Source organism: Alligator mississippiensis, chromosome 2 (genome assembly GCF_030867095.1).
Source record: "Alligator mississippiensis isolate rAllMis1 chromosome 2, rAllMis1, whole genome shotgun sequence".
NCBI classification, from domain to species: Eukaryota; Metazoa; Chordata; order Crocodylia; family Alligatoridae; genus Alligator; species Alligator mississippiensis.
In genome coordinates, this window is record NC_081825.1 from 201940726 (window position 1) to 201965409 (window position 24684).

At 40.4% G+C, this 24684-nt stretch overlaps 1 protein-coding gene across 5 annotated transcripts in view; it reads left to right on the plus strand.

Annotated features, from left to right (window-relative positions):
• Nucleotides 1-24684, plus strand: part of BMAL1 (basic helix-loop-helix ARNT like 1) — an 86464-nt gene that overhangs the window by 58413 nt on the left and 3367 nt on the right. For all 5 annotated transcript variants that reach the window (XM_014602270.3, XM_019476822.2, XM_019476821.2 and 2 more), the window contains 10 exons: nucleotides 958-1037; nucleotides 1913-2005; nucleotides 3939-4056; nucleotides 4774-4923; nucleotides 8856-9102; nucleotides 13091-13197; nucleotides 13572-13722; nucleotides 14725-14813; nucleotides 15962-16070; nucleotides 20207-20297. In XM_014602270.3, the coding sequence (XP_014457756.1) occupies nucleotides 958-1037; nucleotides 1913-2005; nucleotides 3939-4056; nucleotides 4774-4923; nucleotides 8856-9102; nucleotides 13091-13197; nucleotides 13572-13722; nucleotides 14725-14813; nucleotides 15962-16070; nucleotides 20207-20297 (1235 nt within the window). The remainder of the gene's footprint in view (nucleotides 1-957; nucleotides 1038-1912; nucleotides 2006-3938; nucleotides 4057-4773; nucleotides 4924-8855; nucleotides 9103-13090; nucleotides 13198-13571; nucleotides 13723-14724; nucleotides 14814-15961; nucleotides 16071-20206; nucleotides 20298-24684) is intronic.

A 24684-nucleotide genomic window follows, 5' to 3' on the forward strand; every position in this document is an offset into this window, starting at 1 on the left:
AGATTCATTATCTTTTAAATTGCTGTTATCATCTCTCAGCTTGCTAAAGGATCCAAAATCCCGTGCTATTTTTAATCAGTAAGCCTGTCATTATCTAGTTCAGGGGTGGGCAAAATGTGGCCCAGGGGCCAGATGCGGCCCGTCGGGCTGTTCTATCCGGCCTGCAGGGCCCCTAAAAATTTAGAACATTAATATTTATCTGCCCTGGGCCGCCTGTCATGTGGCCCTCAATGGCTTGCCAAAACTCAGTAAGCGGCCCTCTGCCCAAAATAACTGCCTCTCCCTGATCTAGTAACTCAGTTTTGCCTTTCCAAAATGAATAGCATCTGAAGGATTACTTTTGGAAAAGGTATAGCATGTATCGGCATCATTGGAAGCTGCCTCACATACAGAGCTAGTGATACAGCCTCAAAGCTTGTCCTTTGCCTCTGCTTGATGCTTCCAGATAGTGCCATAGTAATGGTCAGTTTTGTGAAATGAACACATCCTCTATTAAATGGTTTGCAGTTCCTAATTCATTTCACATAAGTCACTAAATAGAAATTAGATAGTCATAACTTTGAGTCATAGTTGACTGTGTCTTAGATCCAAGAAATAATTCAGAACATCACTATAATTTTTCAATGTTCCTCTAATATAGAGAGCGGACTTGGATAGGACACATTTGGAAAACGTTTGTAGGAGAAGGAACATTCTTATTTTTCAAAGTATATTCAGTGTTTAAAACTACTGTGTGTTTGTTCTTTTTTATGTTTTCTTGCCAGTGTGCATTCATTTCCAAGTTGTCCTCATCAGAGTTCCACTTGATATAAAAGATAGTTGAAGCTAAAACATGCCTGAAAAAAATACAAGTGCACCACAAAATACTGACAAAGAAAATTATGTAAAATTGTGCTGTCAAAGGATGTGCATTATCAAGTTTAAGTGGTCTGTGAATTTTTTTTTTTTTCTTTTAAGGTGCCACAAATCCATATACAGAAGCAAACTACAAACCTGCTTTTCTATCAGATGATGAATTAAAACATCTTATTCTCAGGGTATGTTTTAAATTTTAAAAGCAAAATTTAAAATTTGCGGTGTGGGGATTTTTAAAAAATCTCTGTGAATTCAATATTTGTGGAAAGACCTGAATTGTCTTTAGCAAGATAGGGAGCAGCCTGAGACGCAAAGATGATGTTGAAATCATGCAGCTGCACTTGAAATCAGTGAAACCTAAAGCTGCTTAATACCTTTTTCAAACTAGAGGTTTCAAGATAGCCACCTGAAGACTGACGCACTAAAAATCAGTGGCCCTTTAAAATACATTTCGGCTTTAAAAATTAACTGACTAGGCTTGCAGTGTTTTAGAGATTTCTTTTAAATCACCTGGTGTAGAATATGCATTAAGTTTCTGCAGTACTGGAACAGCTCAGATTGGCATAAAGTTACAAAGTTATGGCCATATCCCCTGTGTACAGGTATTCATGTTCTGTTGAATTAAATGAAACAATGCATGTGCCAGAAATACACGGGTATATAAGTATCTGCAGAATCTGGGCTATTCTTGATTTTTCAAGAAAAATAAAACATATTTAATATGGAATAAATATAGTTTAAATATAAGCTTGTTTATTGATTCTTTTAAATGCATGTAGTATTATTCAATAAGAAATGGGCTTTTTCTGTTAGTAAATTGCCTTTAAATTCTTGGCATTGATAAGGAAAAAATGATGCCAAAAAATCTTCAAATTGCATAGAGTCCAAGATTTTATCATAACTTCTTGTTTTTTCCTTTTGATTCAATTATTTCTATAACTTCAAGTAGATCAGTACTAACATAGAAATACTACTGTACCTCCCAAAGTGCAACTAAAAGTTAAAAAGTTGTAATGAAGTTTTTTGATTTGATAATTTCCATATCTTTCCTAATTAGGCAGCAGACGGATTTCTTTTTGTTGTGGGCTGTGACAGAGGGAAGATATTGTTTGTATCAGAATCTGTCTTCAAGATCCTCAACTACAGTCAGGTATTCTTCATTGTGATCACTGTGGACAGACCTCAAACTGAATTTTTTTTTTTCTTATGTATCCAAACCTGGGGACATTTATCTGAATTACAATAACAATCTAACATATATAAGAAATCTAGTACCACCTCTTTTCTGGTGGAAAAACATCTTCCTTTGGTTGGACTGATTCTGGCTTTAGCTGGACCCAGGAAAAGCTGAGGTGCCCTTGAGCTATTTTGCAACTTAGAAATCAAGTTGAATTACATTGGAGTAACGTTATCAAATGTTCAAGTAAGGTCTTGGAGTAACATTATCAAACATGCATACCTGTGTTAGGCTTCTCATTGGTTTTGAAAATGGGGCTTGTTGCCCTTTTGGAAATGTTCCCTTTGTTCTCTACTTGTTACATACAGGGTTGCTGTTAACACTGGCCACGTACACATGACAAACTTACAAGTGTTCACTTAGCTTATCCAAAGGGAAACATACCCCTTCTAGGAAAAAGATCTTCCAAATGTCAACCTGGAAGATCTTTTTCTCTTGCAAGAGTGAATGCTTGTACACTCCCCTCCCAGTCTGGTCAGAGAGCAGGGTGAAAAAGTGGAGCAGTGTTCCCCACACTTCCCCAGATTGATTCATAGATTCATGGATGTTAGGGTCGGAAGGGACCTCAATAGATCATCGAGTCCGACCCCCTGCATAGGTAGGAAAGAGTGCTGGGTCTAGATGACCCCAGCTAGATGCTTATCTAACCTCCTCTTGAAGACCCCCAGGGTAGGGGAGAGCAACACCTCCCTTGGGAGCCCGTTCCAGACCTTGGCCACTCGAACTGTGAAGAAGTTCTTCCTAATGTCCAATCTAAATCTGCTCTCTGCTAGCTTGTGGCCATTATTTCTTGTAACCCCCGGGGGCGCCTTGGTGAATACATACTCACCAATTCCCATCTGTGCCCCCGTGATGAACTTATAGGCAGCCACAAGGTCGCCTCTCAACCTTCTCTTGCGGAGGCTGAAAAGGTCCAGGTTCTCTAGTCTCTCCTCGTAGGGCTTGGTCTGCAGGCCCTTAACCATACGAGTGGCCCTTCTCTGGACCGTCTCCAGGTTATCCGCATCCCTCTTGAAGTGTGGCGCCCAGAATTGCACGCAGTACTCCAACTGCGGTCTGACCAGCGCCCGATAGAGGGGAAGTATCACCTCCTTGGATCTATTCGTCATGCATTGGGGACTGCCTGATTGGCGGACTGGCTGGGGAGGGCAGTACCAGGCTGCTCCAGTCCTCTCTGGATCAGTTAAGGAGAGTGGAACAGCAGGGCAAAGGCCCCTACCTGCTTTCCTGACAGGGATTCATGGTCTGAAGTATGGGGGGTGCGAGGCGGGCGGGTGTTGCCATGCTGTTCAGTTCACTGAGCTCATGGTGCCCAGGAGCCAGTCAAAGGATCAGCCACTCTTTGCTCTCCCACCCTCTCCCCAGTCCGGTGAAAATGGGGGTAGGGGGTGGCTGCAGGATGAACATTTATATGTTCCCTCTCCCAGAAAGATTTCTACTTGTGGAAATTTCTCAGGAGTTTCCACTGATAGAAATGAACATCTGTTTGTGGCCACTGTAGCAGGTAACACAAATAATAATCTTTAAAATCAGTTTTCTAACCGATTTATGTGCTTGAGTTCTACAGTGGCTGATTGGGGAGTACAAAATACTAGTATAAAAAGGAGTGCTTTCCTTAGTAGATGAGGAAGTCAATGGAAGTAGAAATTTCTTCTATGCATCCATCTACTAGCATAAGGCAAATATAACTGGCATTAGTCATACTAAATGCAGGTTTAATGTATAAGTAACATGAGGCTTAACTTTTAACAAAGGGTTATCTGATCTTCAGTTAACAGATCTGTAAGAAGAAACTTCCACTTCCCTTTACTGATTTTTAACTTATGCATTTATTTAATGTTTGCAGAATGATTTGATTGGTCAGAGTTTATTTGACTACCTTCATCCTAAAGATATTGCCAAAGTTAAAGAGCAGCTCTCTTCTTCTGATGCTGCACCTCGAGAAAGGCTCATAGATGCAAAAAGTGAGTATATATTTCTTTGGAAATGTTACGGTACCTGAACTAACTTTTTAGAATTTCTTTTTATTCTCCAGATAATGAAAAAGTGGTTAATATTATCATTTCTGCCATGTCTTCTAACTGAGGATCTAACTATTAACAAAGTTAAAAAATACATATTTTAAACTTGTATTATACCCATTTTAGAAACCAAGACATTGAACTACAGACAGGGCAGGTGTCTGTCTTAAAGCTGTACAATATTTGATGGAGCTAGGAATAGGATTCTGTCTTGTACTGTTAGCCACAAGACCATTTTTGCACAATTATTATAGGTACAGGTCACTTTATTAATTCTAACAGATTTTTCAAAGGGTTTTGAAAAATGTGATGCTTGGGCAGCTGTTAACATGAATGCCTGTTGTAACAGATTTTGCAGCTAGAAAGATCCAAATCACATTCAGCTTAAATCTTCCCAAGTTACAAGTGTGCAACACCAAAATGGCACTTTTAACTTCTGGGTCCTTTTTTATGGGAATGCCAGCAACATAGAATATAATATGATCTAATGGGAAAAATCAATTCTAGGTGCCATGGAATTACTATGAATTACCCAAGCTCACTGAGAGGAGGCTGAAGATTTTAAACTCAAATGCTATTTTAATGGTCATTTTTTAGTTCATTTTAATTTAAAATTAAAAAAAAAAAAGCTTCCTGATTTTAATTTTTCACTTGGTGCAGCTGGACTTCCAGTTAAAACAGATATAACACCTGGGCCATCGCGGCTCTGTTCTGGAGCAAGACGTTCCTTCTTTTGTAGAATGAAGTGCAACAGGCCTTCAGTGAAAGTAGAAGACAAAGATTTTCCCTCCACCTGTTCCAAGAAGAAAGGTAATGTTTGAACATCTTATGAAGTTAGAAACAAATCTTTAATTTAATTCCCTGTATTGAAGATATTCTTCGTTGTAGCAGTTGGATAAAGAGTTTTAAGTTTATTGCTTCCTGCTCTCTCCAAAATTTTCCAAAAAGAAGCTTTTCTATTGTGGCATGCTGAAAAAGAAAAAGTGTTATTCGACAAGACTAGATTGTGCAGTCTTTGCAACAGTTGTGGTGATAACTAATGCATGCTAAGTATGACTGTAAGCTACAAGTTTTGTTGAACATCACTTGTCCTTACACTCCTAGGTCTCTGAAAATAAGAATGGAACTTGGATGCTTAAGTCACTTAGGCCAGGTGCTATTTCCACTTAGTTTCATAGTTTCATAGTTGGTAGGGTTGGAAGGGACCTGAACAGATCATTAAGTCTGACCCCCTGCCATGGCAGGAAAAAGTACTGGTGTACCCCAGCACGGTGTTCGTCTAACCTCCTCTTAAAGACCCCCAGGTAGGAGCCAGCACCACTTCTCTTGGAAGTTGGTTCCAGATCCTAACCACTCTGACAGTGAAGTAGCGCCTCCTGATGTCTAGTCTGAATCTACCCTCTGCCAGCTTGTGACCATTATTTCCAGTCACTTCTGGTAGTGCTCGGGGGAACAGGGACTCCCCCCATGCCTGCTGGTCCCCTCTGACTAGTTTGTAACAGGCCACTAGATCCCCCCTCAGCCTTCTCTTGTGGAGGCTGAACTAGTTCAGGTCCCTTAGCCTCTCCTGATCATGCGGGTGGCCCTCCTCTGAACCCTCTCAATGCTGTCCTCATCTCTCCTGAAGTGTGGTGCCCAGAACTGGACGCAGTACTCCAACTGCGGCCTGACCAGTGCCGTGTAGAGGGGGAGGATCACCTCCTTGGACCTGCTCGAGATGCATCTGTGGATGCATGACAAGGTGTGGTTGGCCTTCCTGACTGCGTCCCCACACTGTCGGCCCATGTTCATTTTGGCATCAGTAATGATTCCAAGATCCTTTTCTGCCTCTGCACTGACAAGAAGGGAGTTCCCCAGCCTGTAGGTATGCTGCTGGTTCTTCCCCCCCAGGTGCAGCACCTTGCACTTGTCAGTGTTGAAACCCATCCTGTTCTCATCTGCCTACCCCTGTGACCTGTCTAGGTCCAATTGCAGCCTATTCCTCCCTTCTAGCATGCCCACATCCCCCCACATCTTAGTGTTATCAGCAAATTTGAACAGGGTACTTTTTATGCCCTCATCCAAGTCACTGATGAAGATGTTGGCTATGTAAGTGCCATGTTAACTGTGTGTCTTGGCACTTGCATATAGTTTGTAATTCAGCATAGCTGTGCTTGCTCAGTGCTTCCCTACTTAATCTGCTGCGTAGGCTACGCTGTGGCCATGTAGCTATCCTGGGGAAAATAGAATTTCATGAAACACCAGGCAAGTCCTAAAACTTGAAGAGAAATCACAACTAGTACATTTTCATTTGAGGGGGTGGTAGTCCTCATGGTCTAGTAACCTAGTAGTTAGGGCACGCGCAAAATTTGTGAGAAACCTAGTTTTTAGCCCCCAACCCTGCTTACCCAGAGAGGGTTTGAACCTGTCTCCTGCTTCCTAGCATTGTTCTAAACACCAGACTACCATCACCTCTTCTGTTGAAGTGGGCCTCCTGGGAAGACAAAACTAAAAGATATATGGGGCCAAGAGGCATGGAAGCTCAATGAGATGTCTGCTACCCCGGAAGGGATTATATTAATCTATTTTACCCAACATATATTAAATGTATTGTGCAGTGGGCCACCTTCAGGGGGAAGGCTGGAGCACATTCAGAGCAATGCTTTACCCATGGCCCATGCTAAAACGTAGCATCGTAAAATTATATTCACAAGTGGTCTGAAAATTTAGGGGAACTCGCCTCAAAATATTCTTGGTGGACAAGTCAGTTATGCCAGAATCTGGCTTGGTTCCCTCAGACTCCCCTTAGAGCAGGGCGAGTAATTTAGAGTGCTTTCTCAGCTACAACTTCAAGAGCTTCCAGAAATCCTTCCCTCAAGGCAACTTATGAGAAGCATGGGAGGGAGAGAGGGAAGAAACACTGAAGAGGGCAAGAAGGGAGATAAACCACGCCCAAATTCTCTTTAAAGTATAGAATTCATTCCTAGTCCCACTCTAAGAGTCAGGAGATCCCACATCCCAGGATGCATTCTGCAAGAGCTCCCAAAGAATAAGGTGCTAGTATTTCTGTAATGAGGCAGAAGTTTTAGGGGTGCATTTAGCATGCAAAAGTGCCTGCCACCTGGCAATTCTACAACATTTTTGAGAAATCTTGGTGCAACTGGTTATAAAAGATTTAAAAGGCTCTTCCTATTGACAACAAAACCAGCTCCATCATGGGGGTCTCAGTTTAGTTCTGTCATCCCTAATGAAATCTGTTTGATTCATTAGACACATTTATCTCTCCACGAGAGTTTCCTTCCTTACAACAATAACATCTGTTAGGCAGTTCAGGCAGCTGAGGACTCTTTTGTCATCAAGACAAGTCTCTCTTGAATTGCTCCTAATTTTTTTATTCAGTGAAGGTTCATTTTACAGTTTCATACTAACCCAAGTTATTCAGTTAAGGTAGAATGTAGGGAGGAAGGAAGTTCCTTCATCCAAAGCCTTGTGTACATAACTGATCCCTTCAAACCAATCCCATAAGTTGTTTCTTTTGCTGAAAGAATGAAATGTGGTTTTTATGTACAATTAATTAATCTGAAGGCCATATCCAACTCTGCTGCTTCAGCTCCAACGATTATCAAAACTAATTTAAGTAAGGCCTAATCTGCTCTCTGTGGCCTTCCTAAAAATATCCCCTTGAATTGGGTATTGTAGGATGGAGACATGGCTGCTTGCAGACGTTTAAAAACAAACAAACAAACAAACCACGCTTTACTGGAAGTAGCAGTACATTACTTCAACCTGGCTCAGCAGCATCTGTAAAGATTGGGTGCTTCAGTGGGTTTTTTTGGCTCTTTTAGCTAAAGCTGATTTCAATCAGCTGTTAGGTAAAAGTGCCAAAAAAGCCCCACTAAAGCGCCCCATCTTTACAGACATTGGGCAAGCCAGGTTGAAGTAGCACACTGCCTCTTTTGGGCTTGGCGCAGGAACACGCCGAGTTTAAAGTGCCAGTTTTGGGGTTTGTTTGTTTTTTTACATCTGCAAGCACTCTTTGTTCATTTTCAAAGCAAATTTGGATAGTGTTGCTGTCAGTTTTTCAGCAAGATTCCCACCACCCACTTCCTATCTAGTATGCTGGTTGGGAATATCCCATAGGAGGTGTCAGTCTGGGAAAACAGTAAAGGTAACTTGCCAGTTCAGCTACTGGAATTCTTAAATTTGTGTTGTCCTTGTGTGCCTTCCACAATCAGTCCTCCTCCTACTCTGCTTTGGATTCATGTGCTACATCATGATAGAATCCGTATGAGAAGGGGGAGAATAAATAGTTGGTACCACCCAATCCTTTACCCCCACAGTTTAGCACCTGAGGATGTGTGGGGCATGAACAGACTCTGACGGTAAAATCTTCAATTTGGGGAGCACATACTTGCTCCAGGCTGGAATGTACACAGGGACAATACCTCTTGAAGTATTTGGTTTCAGACATGGAAAAGAAAGGTCACTCACCAAGTTATATGAGCTAAGAATTATTAGTGGGAAAAGTCTGTAGTTTGGCTTTTTAAAAATCCAGGACTACTTAGAGTGGTAAAACATGAGTGGCTTTAATATTAGCACTGGTTTGGAAGGTGTCATGTTCACACTAAGTATTTGACCCTTCTCTAACATGTAGTATGCGTTTGTGTATGGGTTGGAGAAACACTGTATGTTAGCAAGCTTGATTGACAGCTGAATTTCTTCGAAGGCAATGCTGACAATGTAAACCTTCTTTTCTTTTATAGCAGACCGTAAAAGCTTTTGCACTATCCATAGCACAGGATATTTAAAAAGCTGGCCACCAACAAAAATGGGACTAGATGAAGATAATGAGCCTGATAACGAAGGTTGTAACTTAAGCTGTCTTGTTGCAATTGGACGGTTGCATCCTCATGTAGTTCCACAACCAGTCAATGGCGAGATCAGGGTTAAACCTACAGAATATGTTTCTCGACATGCAATAGATGGGAAATTTGTTTTTGTAGATCAGAGGTAAGAGTCATTTTGATAATTTGATAACTAGAATAGTCTAATGCTGATATTTATTATGATGCTGAAATTTTATTATACTACGTGATTACATTTATTCAAAACAGCCATAATCATAGTAGATCACGATTCTGCTAGTTTACTTCATTACTGGCACTTGATTACAAACTACTTGGGTCTCAAGATAATTCCAGTGGGATTAAGTTTAAAATATTAATGCTCATTTATCAGTTGGTAGTATCGAATAATATAACCAGAGCTAAATTATGGTGTATTAGTTTTAAACTGTAGTGTTTATATTTAATTAGGTTGGAAGAATCTACCTTTTATTTGCAAATCTCAAGATGAAATGATTTCTATTAACATTCAAGTTGCAACATTTTTTTTTTTTTAAAGATTTTTTGAATGTTAAATTTTTCTGAACATGCTGGATAGAAGTTTCCGTGTGAACTACCATACGTGTCCAAATCCAAGACAACTTTTGAGTTTAAAATGAACATGCATTAATTAGATTATGTACATGGAAAATTATAAATTTGTTTTTGTTTTCCATGGACAGGATCTAATTAATGGAATGTCATCTTAAATTTGTCCCCCTTTCTACTGTTGTGGCAGGGAAAGCAGCAGTGGGATGTGAGGGGTCAGACCCTTACCCCACATCCCCCTCCACATGCCTGCCACCTGCCTCTACATGCCTGCCCCCACACTCCCTGCTTCCCCCACCCCTTGTACCCTATGCCTGAGCCTGCTCCCCACTACTCTCTGCCCACCCCATCCCCCTTGCCTTCTGCTGCAGCTCTGCTCCTCTGGGGCAGTCAGCAACAGCGTGGCCCTAGTCCAGCCCCTGCTTCCTCAGTCCCCTGCTCCCTCCTGCAGCCTTCCTCCTGTCTTCTGCTACAGCTCTGCTCTGGCTTCAGGGCACTCAGCAGCAGTGGTGGCTCTGGCCAGGCCCCAGCCCAGCCCAGGCAGAGAGAAGAAAGGATGGCCTGGGCAGGGTTGGGCCTGGAGGGACAAAAGCTGGAGCAGAACATAAGGGCAGAGGTGACAGCTGAGGGAAGGGAAGAAGGGTGGGGGGCAGGCTAGAGGGCGGGCTGCAAGTCCCACCTCCCCACCCTCCCCCCCAGTCTCCCCCAGCACCTCCCCAACCATGTGGCCAAACAAGCTCTTCCAGCCCAGGACAGGCGGTGGTTCAGATCCTGCTTCAGCCTAGGACCAAAGCCAGAGCCAAGCTACTGCCTCTCCCAGACAAGTGGTCAAATCCAAGATGATGCTTTTTTTTCTCCTATGCTGTTGGGGGTGGAGGGACTTCATCTTGGATTTATGTGAATATATGGTAGGTTGTAATAATAGGTTCTAAGTCAGTTTAAAGTGATTTGGTCAGTTGGTGCCTTAACTGTAAATGCAAGCAGCTCCTTATTAAGAGAGATGATGTTGGTTGTTACAAACAGTGACTGATAAAGAATAATAATTCAGAAGATCCAGGATCTCTTTTGAACCAGGGGAATGTTGAAATAACAAATGACTGCGTCTTTTTTTAAATGCAGTTAGTTTCCTGGATCACTGTGGTGGTTTATTTCAGACTCTTATTTTAAAGTTTCTTTTCCTTTTTAAAAATGAAGACATAATTAATTTCCCCAGTTTGAGAAGAAGTAGAAGTACTTCTTGCCTTTTAAAACAGTCACTGCCTGGGTCTAAAAGTAAAATGGAATGATTCAGCTGACTTTCTGATTTTTCTCAGCAAAAGCAGCTAGTAGCAATCAGAGCAAATGATATTAAAAATAATTTTTAATTAAAATTGCTTATCTTCTGATGATAATTTTATTTAGAAGGATCTAAATAATGTTGAGCCTTAATCTTTTTTTCTGCAAGCTAAACATACCTGGTACCTAAGCTTTTCTTCATACAGCTTATGTTCCAACCCTTCATCTTGGCATTTGCTTCTGGACTCTCCAGTTTCTTTGTCTTTAAAAGTATGATTCCCCAAACTGGATATAGCAGGACAGGTGAGGCCTAACTAGTGCTGAAGAGTGCTACTATATCCTCCTGTGTCTTACTACATACAATGTTCCTGTTGTATGTAAACTACATTTACTTTTATTGTGATAGCTTTCAATTGCTGAAGGTAGGCTAGATTTCACCTTGGAGCATAAGTTTTTGTGAACTAACTCACTTCATCAGATGCTGTGAACGGATATGCACAGAGCAGTGTATCAAATGGAGAATGATTTCATTCATGTTGAGTTTGTGGTCCACCCAGCCCCCAGATCCTTCTCAGTAGTCCCACTACCATATAATTAATTTATCTTACATTCTGTACTTGTGTCTGTCACCCTTGTATTGAGTGACTGCTGCTGCCATGTTTTTTCTTCCTTTTATGTAGAACTTTACATTTGTGTTTATTGAATTCATTTTTTTAAATACAGCACAGTTCTCTTCACACTCTTCCCTTTGAATATTAGTCCTGTTCTTCAAAGAGTCCCTTCTACTTTCGTGCTGCCTGCAGATATCATCAATACACTATTTCTGCATCCAGATTAATAAAAACATCAACTGGACTGGACCCTAAGGACCCCATGTAGAACTTTGCTTAAGAACTTCATTTGAGACCTGTCATTTGACATTGACCCATTCATTAATTTTTGATTGTGGCTAGTCAACTAATTGTCTATCCACCTAATGGTAATTCTCCCTAGCCCACACTTCCCACACCAGCTAAAGAGGATAGCATGTAGCACTGTCAGAGACCTAAGTCCAATTATATTATGTCACTGCATTTTGCTTATCCACCAAACCAGCTACCTAGGCAAAAAAGAAGACGGTACTGGTTTGACATGATTTATTCTGAACAAATCCATGGTCTGCCTAGTGGTCATCCCTTCATTCTCCATATAATTGCAAATTTAGTATTTCACAGCTTGCTCTAGTAGATTTTCGTGTATTGAAGTCAAACTGACCAGTCTGTAATTGTTTCGTAAGTAATTTCCATGCCAGTTCAAGATGGTAGTAATATAACAAACAGTTATTCAGTATTCAGTTTCCTGTGTTGTAAGCAGTAGTAGTAACATAGTCAATACAAAGAGAAATGGGGGACCATCTCATCAGGTGCTTCATCTTTTGGCTGTAATCTAATAAAGAAGTTCAGTGTATGTAAATGCTGTGAGCCAGGGCAAGTGTGTTCAGTATATTGCAAGAATCAGTCCTTACTCTATAAAGCCACTTGATAGTCACACATCTTCTAGACATGTAGTTTTAAAAAATACTTCATTAAGCCTTGGAACTGATGTAAATGCATTGAATCCATGATCTTCATGGCCTATACACTGGCCCTTTTATTTGATAATGTCATATCCAGAGATCTTATATCTCTTTCCACTATTACAGGACCCTGCTTTGTTAGTTTCAAAGTTTTCTGATGAGGAAATAAAAATGGGTTGGCCATGACTTAATTGTTTTATGGTCCTGTCTGGGTATAATAGTAGTAGAACTGTATAGTAAAGTGTCTCTTAGTTTTACTTTAGTAAAAATGTATTCTTTTATAGCATTTTTTCATATCTTCAGTTTTCTTTTTTGTCTGTTTTTCAGGGCCTTCAGTAGGGAGAAGTGAGAGAGATTTTTAAGACACTGGTAGTGACAAAAACAGGTTTCTGGGCATTCAAAGGAATAAACCAGCTTCTAGAGTGTTTGAGAACCTGCATGCTACCAATGGCAATGTGTGCACTAAGGTTCTCCCAGTTTCTTGTGGATTGCCAGGAGGTTTAAATCAGTTCTACATTCTCCAGATTGGAAGTGTTCTCACATTTGTAAACAGCGGGTCAGAATATAGTACTTAAAAGAAAACTATTGGCATTATATGATTAATTTTAATCTAGTTCAGAATTGAAATCCAAATAATGGAAACTTTTTTAGTTTTTCTTGCAAGTTAAAAAGTACCTTTACTCCACTTACTTCAATGTGGAAATGCAGGGGTAAATTTTTTTATTTTTTTTTAAAGGGCGACAGCCATTCTGGCCTACTTGCCACAGGAACTTCTAGGCACTTCTTGTTATGAATATTTTCATCAAGATGATATAGGACATCTTGCGGAATGTCATAGACAAGGTAAATCATTAATGACTAAGCTTTAAGAAGGAGTTTTAGTTTTTAACTAGATATAAGTTCTTTATATTTCACAAAAACACAAAATAATTGTACTGTTTTTAAGTTGGCAAGTATTACTTTTTTGCACGAAAAATATTTTGATTTATGTGCACTGAACAGTGTAATAATGCCAAGCTGAGGTTGAAATGGTGTGAAGCAAAAGCTTAAGATTTTTATTGAATCTGTTTCTGCTATAGAGTGTCTTAGAAGTAGTGCTATTTTCTGCCAACTTAAATTCAATTAAAACTGAAATGAAAGGTCTGTGTAACATCTCTAGTCTCTCTGTATTTTCCTTGTGTAGATCTGACAACCAAGGTGTTTCTTTATCTGTTTAGTTTTACAGACAAGAGACAAAATTGCAACCAATTGTTACAAGTTTAAAATAAAAGATGGCTCTTTTATTACATTGAGGAGTCGCTGGTTCAGTTTCATGAACCCTTGGACCAAAGAAGTAGAATATATTGTCTCAACAAATACAGTTGTTTCGTAAGTATTTTTCCTTAACATATGCACTCTAACATCAAGATTTTATCCTGCCTCAAGGATAAGAACATAGAGATTCCTCTAAAAATGTTAAACTAATGTGTTGTTTTTAAGCACGTAAACTAAATAAAAGTAAAGGTATACAACAAAAGGAATGAAATCTAGAAATTAACTACACACAGGCCCTTTTAATATTTATTAATGCCAATGACTTGAGTTACTGGATGAGTACTTTTATTAGATTGTATAAATTTGAATACTACATTTACTCATATACCATGTGTACCTTTATCCCAAAAATTAGCCATCCAGAATTGGGGGGTGCATTTTAAAGCAATAAGGGTGATTCCATCCCAGAATGATTGTCAGGAGCTGGCTTCCTTCAACCACATGGAGGAGGGATGAAGGCTGCTACTTTAGACAAAAGCAAGAGGTTTGCCAAATTGGCAGTGACTTTTTTGGCTGACCAGCCAAGGGGAATGCATGATGCATAATAGACTCTACTCCTGTTCCATGAGGCTAGAATTCAACAATGACTTTTTTTCTTCATTCTGCTTTCCTAACACAAGGTGCATGTCTTATTTGGGGTGTGTGGTATGTGAGAAAATATGATAAATAAGCTCATATAGAAAGACCGTGGGATCCCAAACCTATTTACTGCACCTGGCTACATAGCTCTCCAGTGAAGGAACCCCATTTCTTCACTGAGGTTTGCTTCAAGTTCTGGGCCTGTTGCTCCTTCATTTTAGGAGAAGAGCAAGTTTGAATCAGATATTTTGTGAGAGTTCTGTATCTGTTTCTGCAAAATATGTCCAATAGCATCCTCCTTGATTTTATTTATCTCTAGTACACGTTGTTCATTGTAGTTTCCTCATTGGGATGTTTGGATCTATTTCCTAAATTGCAGACATTGAAATATCCCCATCCAAGTATGTATGTATGCATGTATGTTTACTGTTTTGTAGTCATTTTGTCATTTTCTTTGTTTTGATTTAATACCTTCAGCACCAGCATACTCGATGGTGGAGATGCAGCCTTTCCACAGCTTGCAGCTTCTCCACATAGCATGGACAGCGTACTCCAGGCTGGAGAAGGTAACTACAGTGTTGTGAGAGTTAAACCTGCTAGACAGAGGTTTCTTGTTTCCCATTCAGAAGTTACCAATCTCTTGGCGAACAGCAGGTATACTTTACATGTAATGTATACAATAGAGTGCCGACTCACAGATTTAATTTGCATAGAAATAATACAAGCACTGATGATGATGATATGAAAGTGAGAGTGAATAGTCATAGGACATCAGTGATGACAGGAGAGACATGGAAGAAAAGTTGGATGTTTGCTTGCAAGGGGAGAGACTGGTGTTCCTTTTGTTACACTGATTTTGATTCTGGGCTATTTTATCTCTCATTGACTTCAACCCAAAGAGATTGTTTTGGAGGTTACTTTCTGAAAATGAATTGCTAACAGACAAGAATTCACAGACAGTATTCTATGGCTGCTTTTATTGTCTTAAGTAATTTTATTTGTACACCTTTCAGTTTTTCCTGACTTCCGTCACTGCTGCCAACTTCACATTAGAGTAACAAAAGGCAATTACAGACCATAAGAGCATAATGTTTGGGGTTCATACTGCTTTTCCCTCCCTTCTCAGGAATTTGCAGTTACCCAGATGGACTTGGTTAAATATTTAGCAGGTATATAAGGTTTGTCCCATACTGGCTATGGTTTCTGCTGCTAAATGCTGACTTGTTAGTAGTGTGCTTTATGAAATTTACTCTCTTTCATCGTTTGATCAAAGTATGTAGGCACAGCAGATGACTGTATATTTGGCACTAACATTTTGCCCAAAGTGCACTTACCATCTGGCCTGGGACAAACAAGTCCTGGTTATGGTGAATATGTCACTAGTATTTTGTGCTCAGGATGTGGATATCATCTTCTAAGAGGCACACCTTAGCAGGAGGCAACATTTGCACTTACAGAACCTTCCTAATTTGCACTTCTGGAACCAGCCACTAGCATAAGTTAGATCAGCCTGTACCTTGGGACCTTATCACAGACGGGTGACAATGTAACTGGAAAATGTCCAAGAATGTCCTTCAGATTTTGCAAGATGGCACATTATATTTATAACTTCACTTTATTTTTAAAAAAGAATGTAATGAGTTGAGTGTAACTTGTTTTCTTTATCTGTGTGCACATGTAAGATCTTACAGATAGATATTCACTCACATTTTAGGTGGCCCCAAAAGGACCCATCCTACAGTTCCTGGTATTCCAGGTGGAACAAGAGCTGGGGCAGGTAAAATAGGAAGAATGATTGCTGAGGAAATCATGGAGATTCACAGGTAAGAGAAACTAGCTCTCTATTTTAATGCTGCTGATGATGATGATTTTATGAGTGTCCTACACTTATTCCCATAAGCACCATGTATTATTATACAGTTGCAGTACTAATGTTAAATAGATATTTACTATTGCCTCTGGAAACTTTGGCCATGCTAGGTCAAATGTGATGTGATATAAAAAGGAAAGCACCACCAAGAAAAATAACATGGTTCTTTTTAATTAGGGATAGGTTTTTTAAATTAAAGGAGAATCTGTTTTTATTATTTATTACTGTAGTATAATTGTACTTTAACAATAGTGGAAGAGGGAGAAAGAGCAACTAACTATGCAAAAAGCTAAATCATGGGAAGAGACGAATGAAAAAACAGTCTGGGAAAATAATTTTATAGGACTAAACTGTTACCCCTAAATGCCAAAAATGTTGAGGTTAACTGGGAGACCATCAGCTGAACAAGGAGTGGTAGAGCCAAATCCAGAGATGAAGAATTAGGTGCAAGTTACTCTTAGAGTCTCTTAAGCTTAAGCTTCCTGAGACCAACCTATGGCTACTTAGGCCAGGTGCAGACATTATGGGAGTTCATAAACATGCTCTGGGGGTGGGTGGGGTGGGGGGAGGGGTGCTTTAATTAGAGTAGCTCTGAGAGCCACTCTAATTAAAGCACCCAGACTGTCACTTGTATCAGCATTCCTGTGCTGGAAGATGGTGGCAGGGCACTTTAGCTAAAGAACATTGAATGAGCTTTAGTTAAAGCACCTCCGCCACCATTTTTCAGTGTGGGAGCACTGATACACATGATGCTGGAGTCTGCTAGAGCACAGTAATTACCACACTCAGCAGAACTGTCACAGAGCCAAGTCAACGCAGAACCTTTCCACAGCTCTGTCTCCTGCCTCTGGCCAGATGTCAGCCACAGGCGGGCAGCGGGAGTGTGAAAGGTAAGCTGACACAGAGTCCAGTAGAACCCTCGTGCTTGGGTGGAGCCACATGGAGTCTGCACGTGCTCATATAAGTGATCACATGCAGCTGGGGGAATGCAGGAGCTCCCCCAGCCTGCTTTCGTCAGCTAGAGTAGGCAGCCTGCGTGCCCTCCTCTTCCCCCTGCTCCCGCCAAGGGCAAACATGTGTTCTGTTCACTATTGCTCTAACCTCCGCTGCTTACAGAACACCACATAACTTAAATCGATTCTTTCTTGGGCTTTTTAAATGTCTGTACCTAACCTAAGGGCACAGTATGTGTCAATGCAGAGAGACCTATGCTAGTTCTGAACAACAAGGCTGGGTAACAGAAATAGTGAAGTTGCATTAGTGCTCTGCTCAACCTCAGTTTAGAAGCATCTTCTAAATAAACTCATGCCTAGTGTGTAATGAAGTCTGTAATGATGCAACTTGTATATTAGTGAGCTTAAGTAAGGATACATTAAGTAAAACAAACACCATGCACTTCTGCAAGTTGATTTTCATTCCTCTCTTCTGGTGTTTTGCTATGTAATGCTAACTTGTGGCCAAATCCAGAGGCTAGTCTAGAGTAGGAATAGGTATATAGGGAATCAGAGATAAATGTCCCCCTAGTACTTGGCTCATAGTAAGTAGCAATTTTGCCTGAGAAGGCCCTAGGGGTAGAAGTGGTGGAGTTTAAAGTAGTGATATGTTTATACCTAAATGTTTGCACCTGCCTAGCTTTATAGTATCCAGATTCCTCCCCTTTCCCCCACCCCAGTTGTAGCTGTTTTTTGTCAGTTATGTTTATGAAAATAATGCCTAATGGATAAACAAGTTTTTATACCTCTGTTCGTAAAATAAAAATGCTTATCATGCTTGCGTGCCATGCCTAAAGAGTTCCAGTAGGGGGCTACGGGGTCCATACCAACTGTGTTCCATACTGGAATAACATGGCTTGTTAATGCTCATTTAGTGATCTGGAGGCCACAAATCACTGTGGCCTGTTGCCAATTAAATACAAGAAAACTTGCGCTAGAAATCAACTTGATGGGAATGGTACGAGTTAATGCATAAGAGCTGACAGCTGGGTATCTTGCACCTCAGAAATTTAATATTTAATTAATATCTTTCCCCCTCTGAAATTAATTTTTGAGCATAAAATTAAACTTAGGCCTCTAAAAGCATGGCTGTGTACCTGTGACACTGGTATGATATAGCACCTTATTACATGTCTTACTGACTTCAGAAAGAGTTGCTCTGCTATATGCTTTTGGAACTATCAAACCTGTAAACTCAGTTTGAGAATCTGAAATAAAAGCTTGTTGATTGGGGGTAGTATGCATCCCCCATCCCAGAGATTACCTTCCTGCAGCTCAAAACCAAATATGAAGATTGCTTTAAGTTATAATAGATTGGTAGTTTTCAAACTTTTTTCATTTGCGGACCCCTAAAATATTTTGAACGGAGGTGCGGACGCCTTTGGAAGTTTCTAATGTAGGTGGAGACCTCTTTGAATTGTAAGTGTGGGTATTTACATACTTTTGATTGATCATAGTCATCTTTCACGGACCCCTTAGACATGGTCTGCGAACCCCCATGGGTCCACGGACCACTGCACTAGATGCCTGCCGCCATCTTTAAGGTAGGGGGGCTGTTATCTGCCCTAAGAGAAGTCTGTGTTACCCAGTTCCATTGACGTGCAAGTAAGTGAGCTCCTCCTACCTTAAAATAACAAGCATTTTTGTCATTTAAATGACAAACAAAAGCAGGCTGTCTGAGTAAGGAGGTGCTGTCTTTTCTTTATGCTTTTGAGCACAAACACACCTTTTTTTTTTAATTTAAAAAAGTGAATTCCAGACTGAACAAGAACTTCAAGCCTTCTGTTGCTTTTACAAGCAGTGAAACACTTTCTGAAACTAATATTAAATAGCATTTTGTTCAATTATCTGTCTTTCAAAGAGAAACAAAGCACAAAGAGAAAGTATACTGCCTTTGCTTTCCATTCAGTTGGAGAGCACTGGTTTAGTTCCAGTCTTTTCCTTAGCTCCTATTTTGCATTCTGCTCAGCCTTCCCACTGAAATGCTGCTATAGTGAATGAGATTCCTAGCTTGTTCTCAGTTTTCTTTAGTATTCAAGGGAGTACATTTTTGTTAATAAATAAATAAGCCTGTCCAGTTTACACTAGGTTGCTGATGATGTGCATGTAATAGATGCAGCACTAATACGTAAATACTATGCAAGGAAAGATAGTGTGCTCTTGGGCAGAGAGGTCCATAAGGTGCAAAGGGTGTTGGCTACAGTAGCAGACTGACTTGCTTGGTGAGTGGCAATGCATAAATTGTGACAAAGGGAACTCAAAACATGTAGGTTTGTGCAGTCATTTGCACACGACATGCTTAACTGAACCATCTTCATTACAACATGTCATCTTCTGCTCCAGGGGACTCACCAAAATGACAAACATACCGAGTTAGGGAAATCCTGGACAAAGTGAAAAGCACAGCTTTGAAAATGTCTCTCTTTAAATACATGTTCACTACATCAGTAGGATGAAGAGAGAAGCCCAAATAACTCTGTAGCGATGATGACTTGGAGAAAAAGCAAATACGGCTGTACTCCATTATTTTATTTTTTTGGTTATCCTTTCAGCAGTTTAATTGTGAATATTGTAGAGTAGATCTGCTTCTCTAAACTAGTATAAACTTGCATAAGCTGAGGATCTGTCCAAAGCTTTAAGATGGAAGGCCCATCCATCCTGGACCCAAGGTGTTGCATCTTTACCTTTCCTTCCCTATTATTTTATTGTTAAGCCTCAATCTAAAATGTTAAGTTTATAAACGGAGAAAATTGCAGTGTGCCAAACTCAACTGATTGAACTATTTACAGTCTATACTAGAGAGGCCAGTAATGTAGAGTTCCATTTATGGATAGGCTGGTGCTACAGACCTCATGTCTACTGACATAAAAAGCTGTCATAACGAATGGAACCAATGCTAATACATTCTTTCAAACTGTATTGTTGAGATTATTCTTCAGAAGTAAGGTTTGTGCTACATTCAGCAGATGCGTAGATAGTTACCAGCAATGAACATGCCAGTAACCACAACCATAATTTGCTATTTTAAAGACATATAGCATGTAACTGTGTTATTCTGCATTACCTTTTATTAATCTTAATTACGTTGGTGTAACAGGATAAGAGGATCATCACCTTCCAGCTGTGGTTCCAGTCCACTGAACATAACGAGCACACCGCCCCCTGATACTTCTCCAGGAGGCAAAAAGGTGAGAATACCTTTTTGTATTTGGAAAAAAAATGTTTTTTTAACTGGGAGCTGCAGCACTAATGGTAGTCTTCAAAGTGTCTCTGACAGGTGTGATGAGTTTTGATTCCTTAGCAGTAGAAATCTATGCCAGCAGACCATAGCATTCTTACCCCAAAGTCACACTGGCATAGTCTTACTGAATTTCCAATACATCATACGCATTGAGCAGCTCTGACGTTGTTGCACCTTTGCTGAGGTAGGTGGTATAAATAGCTTTCTCTAAGATTTATTTAGAGTGCACCATTTTAAAGCAAGCTCAGCCAATAGTCTCTTACTGATATAAGACGGACTTAATTCACTGTGTTAACCGATGAGCAGTTAATGGCAAAAGTGCATTTTCCCCAAAGAGCTGGGGCAGGCAACGGTGTGACATTTGGAAGAGAAGTGGAAAGTGAATAGAGTGAAAGAGAGGTGTTAAGAGATGTAAGAGAGAGATTTATCCTTGATTCAGTGTGCAGAGTGAATAATAAGATTTTAACCTGTCAGCAAGATTCTGAATAGGTTGAACACTGTGAGCAACCTTTGCTTTATTCCCACCGTAGTAGACACTTATCTTGAATATCTCAGCCTAATTGCAGGGCATAGGCCCAGAGGTCCATTTACAGTAGTATGATCCATTCACAATTCAGCTGTGACCATCTGCTTGTTTGTTAATTTATTAATTTAATTTTATAGTGAAGTACAATAAACAGGCGCAAGCATGTGTAACAAAAATGGTCAAATGTGAAGTAGAAACACGAGAAGAGGAAGTACCTTCTTACATATAGTATAAACTATGCATGGCATTAATCAAGAGCCAAAAGGCTTATGATTTGTCATATTGTTCATTGACCTGGGCCCCAGCAGAGCCAACAGCATTTCAAGCCATAGTGACCCCACAGCTCAGCACTGCTGCAGTGGGTGTTTATCCAGATGCCCAAACAAAGGATCCATGTGCTAATTAGCCCCTCACTCATGAACTGGGTGTTGTTGTCATGAGTCCTGGGATCCTTAAAAAATGTATATGCAGAAGAGGTACAGGGCAAGCTGGTCTGGCTCCGCCTCATGGAGGGTGGAGTCATACTGATCACCTGCAACAGGCTGAAGATGGGGATGACGGAGGGCTTCTAGGTGAATTGGACCCCTGTTTGGCCATGTTTGCCAGACATCTAAGGCTGGTGAGGAAACAGGAATCACTGGAAATAGGAAAGAAAGGCACAGCTCAGCTGTGGGAGTAAAAAGGAAATGTATTCAGTGTAGTGACTCACCCTGACTTGAAAAGAGGTTAGCACTGAGGGAGACCTGTACTCAGTGAGTAATACTAGATAAGCTATATAAAAATGGGCTGCACAAATCTATCCTTGTGGTAGGTTCCCAACAGTATCTCAGCCTTTTTGGTTAAAATAAAATGTAGCTTTTTGGGCACCAAGGGGAGGGTGTCAGGGCTGGCTTATCCTGTATTCAAGTAAATATGGTAATACATGGGCAGGTTTGGAAGGAAGTGTCAGGGGTTCTCCTGGGAAGTGCAGTATGTACCTTACCACTTTCTATACAGCAAGTACATTACCCCTCAAGTCTACCCCATGTACCAGTTTACTTTCCCTTTTGGCACATTTCAATCCCTGTAGGAAGAGATCCTTTTAAATGAACCGTTTAAGTGCTAGCACAAGAAAGATTTTTTTACAGCAGGACAGAACAGGGGCACTTCTGGGATAATCAGACGCAATCTTAGCCATGTCACTGCAGCTTCTTCAATTTTAGTGAACCATACTTTTCCATTAAGTGTGTTTGAACTTAATATAGAATGCTTTAAATACTTCTCCCTTCAGTGGTTATTTGAACAAAAAATGCATTTTCCCATCAAGCATCTGATTTGGTATTTGCTTAGCGTCAGTTCTGATGGAGTAGATTTCAAAGGCACAGATGATTCATTTGTTGTTTTTCAATAGACTGTAAGCACCTGTGTCTTTTGAAAATGTCCCCAGAACACTTGACTTCAGGCTTGAAACCATGCAAGTTCTCTCCCTCCCTCCCTCCACTGTAGAACTGACGAGAGCCAAAATGTTTGTCTTCTAATTTGCCCAACCCTCATGGTTGTGAAAATAACTGGAAACAGATGTGTGTTTTGCACACTGCATAATGGAGTGCCGTGTAGGTTAGAAGTGCTATCTCTAAAGACAGACCTTAAGCAGAGGTCTTCCCTTTATTCCTCCTGAGTCAAACTATGATAAGGATACATTTAATCTCAGCAGAGAGTTAATCTTTGCCAAGATCAGATTCAAGGTTTATAGACAGCTAAAAAAATTCTTGTCTTCCTGTATATGTACTACAACTGGTCTGTGCATCATTGCTGCCTGATTCACAGGGGAGCCAATCAAAATATGGCTGTCACCACCCCTGCGTTTCCTGTAAACAGGAAGGTACAAGGTCATCTCTAGGCTGACCAAGTGATTTAGTTTGGAGACTGGTATGTCAGATTCACATAGTGCAGATGCATATCTGTCATGCTTAACAGGTGTGTCCACCTACCATCCCCCACACATGGCTTTACAGATTTTCCTAGACAAGAGTCACAAATTCCGTAAGTTAGATACATTTCTTGAATTTAATGAGCTGTTCGCACTGTTGCATGTAGTCTGATAAAAATGATTGCAGCCAGTGTTCTGTGAAATTTCTCTCTCAGAACATCATCTTTCTCATTGCTATTACCACAGTGCTTTGACCAGAAAAAAAAGTTTAAGACTCCAAGTCACTGACTTGTATTTCTCCCCCCTACGGTGATACCTTATCTTCTGAATAATGGAGTTTTATAGACTCTGGTAGAACCTATGACAACCCCAACAAGTTGTTTGCAGTAGATGCTTATGGAGGGGGAGGGGGTGGGAACCCACTTATTTATTGTTTTTATGGGGAAAACTAGGTGCTTTATCCTTTCCTTGTTTAGGCAGAAATAATTATTTTAAAGCATTCCTACATGCTAATGGAAGTATACAATTTCTTTCAGAGTGAGGACAGTGCAGAAGATGAAAGGATTAAAAGTAGTTGGGAATAAGTTCAAGTATAACAATGCTCCAAACGTAATACATACATCCTAAGGCAAAATCACTTCTGGGCATAATATATTATATGTAGAGTTCAGAATAACACTTTACGATGTAGTGGGCCAGTCAGTGATTTTAACCAGATGCCACTTTGTGTTACATAACCCGTTGTGGAAGAATAGTATTACTGTATTATACCTGTTAAAGTGTTCTGCTTTTGAGCAAGCGGGCCTTACAGATCACAGATTATTTCCAAATGGATCAGTTCTCATTAGAAAGCTACAGCAGTTTAACAGAAAAATCAAAGAACAGAGATTCAAGGCATGGTGGGAACACTCATACAGAGAAAAGACAGCCTCTTGGTCCTAGAAGGAACAAATTGGTTCCCACCTATGAAAGGAAGTAGGGGATTCTTGTGAGAAACCTCTGAGGGAACACACCTGTAAACAGGGATGGATAATCACTGCTGAAAAATGCTACAGGGATCATATTTTGTAGAAAGGTAGTAGTTAAGGCTGGTCTACAGGGAGAAGCTTGTTTTTTCCCTAAACTAGTGGTGCCACTTACCTTGTTACAAGGACTTACAAAATTTAACTTGCCACCAAAGGAATTTAAGCTAAACTGCAAAAAAAACCCCAAGGGGTTCTCATGGTAAAACTGCTGAACCAAGCACTTAGTGAAAGTACTTGACCCTGCTGTCTTGCCATCGTGCACTATTTTTACATGCTGGTGCCAAATCAGAATGCTAATTCCTGGAAAGCAAGAGTTCCTGGGCAGCAAAAGTTAGGCCATGTGACAGTACAGTAAGCTCTGCAGCTACTTAAAAAGTGCTCAGACCCACTTCACAAGCGACTTCCAGTATAAACAAAATTTAAGATTCAAGTACAAACTCCTAAGTTTAGTTTTAGCCAATTCTTTGCTGCCTTAAGGCACAGGCATTTCTTCTCAGCATACCTGGTGCATTCTCTGGAGTGAAGGTACCTTCCACTGGAATGTAAGTGCACAGAAACAGAGCACCACCCTGGCACACGGTGTCAAGACAACTATGCCGAATAACCCTTGGGCTGGGACACTACCTCCTCCTGATTGCACAGCACCGGAGTGCTACCTGGATTGCAAATTGAGCATGAATTCCATATAACTAAATACTGCTTAAACCCCAAGGGTTTGGATGTAGAAGCTGATTTAGAACAGTGTAAACTGCCTGGAACATTTCAAAAGTATACCTGGATGATCCGGTGTTATTTTGAAATGGTCCTTGAACTGGTTACATGTGGATACCACGCTTGCTGTAATTAGTACCTGGTCCGTCCTCCAGCCATCCCA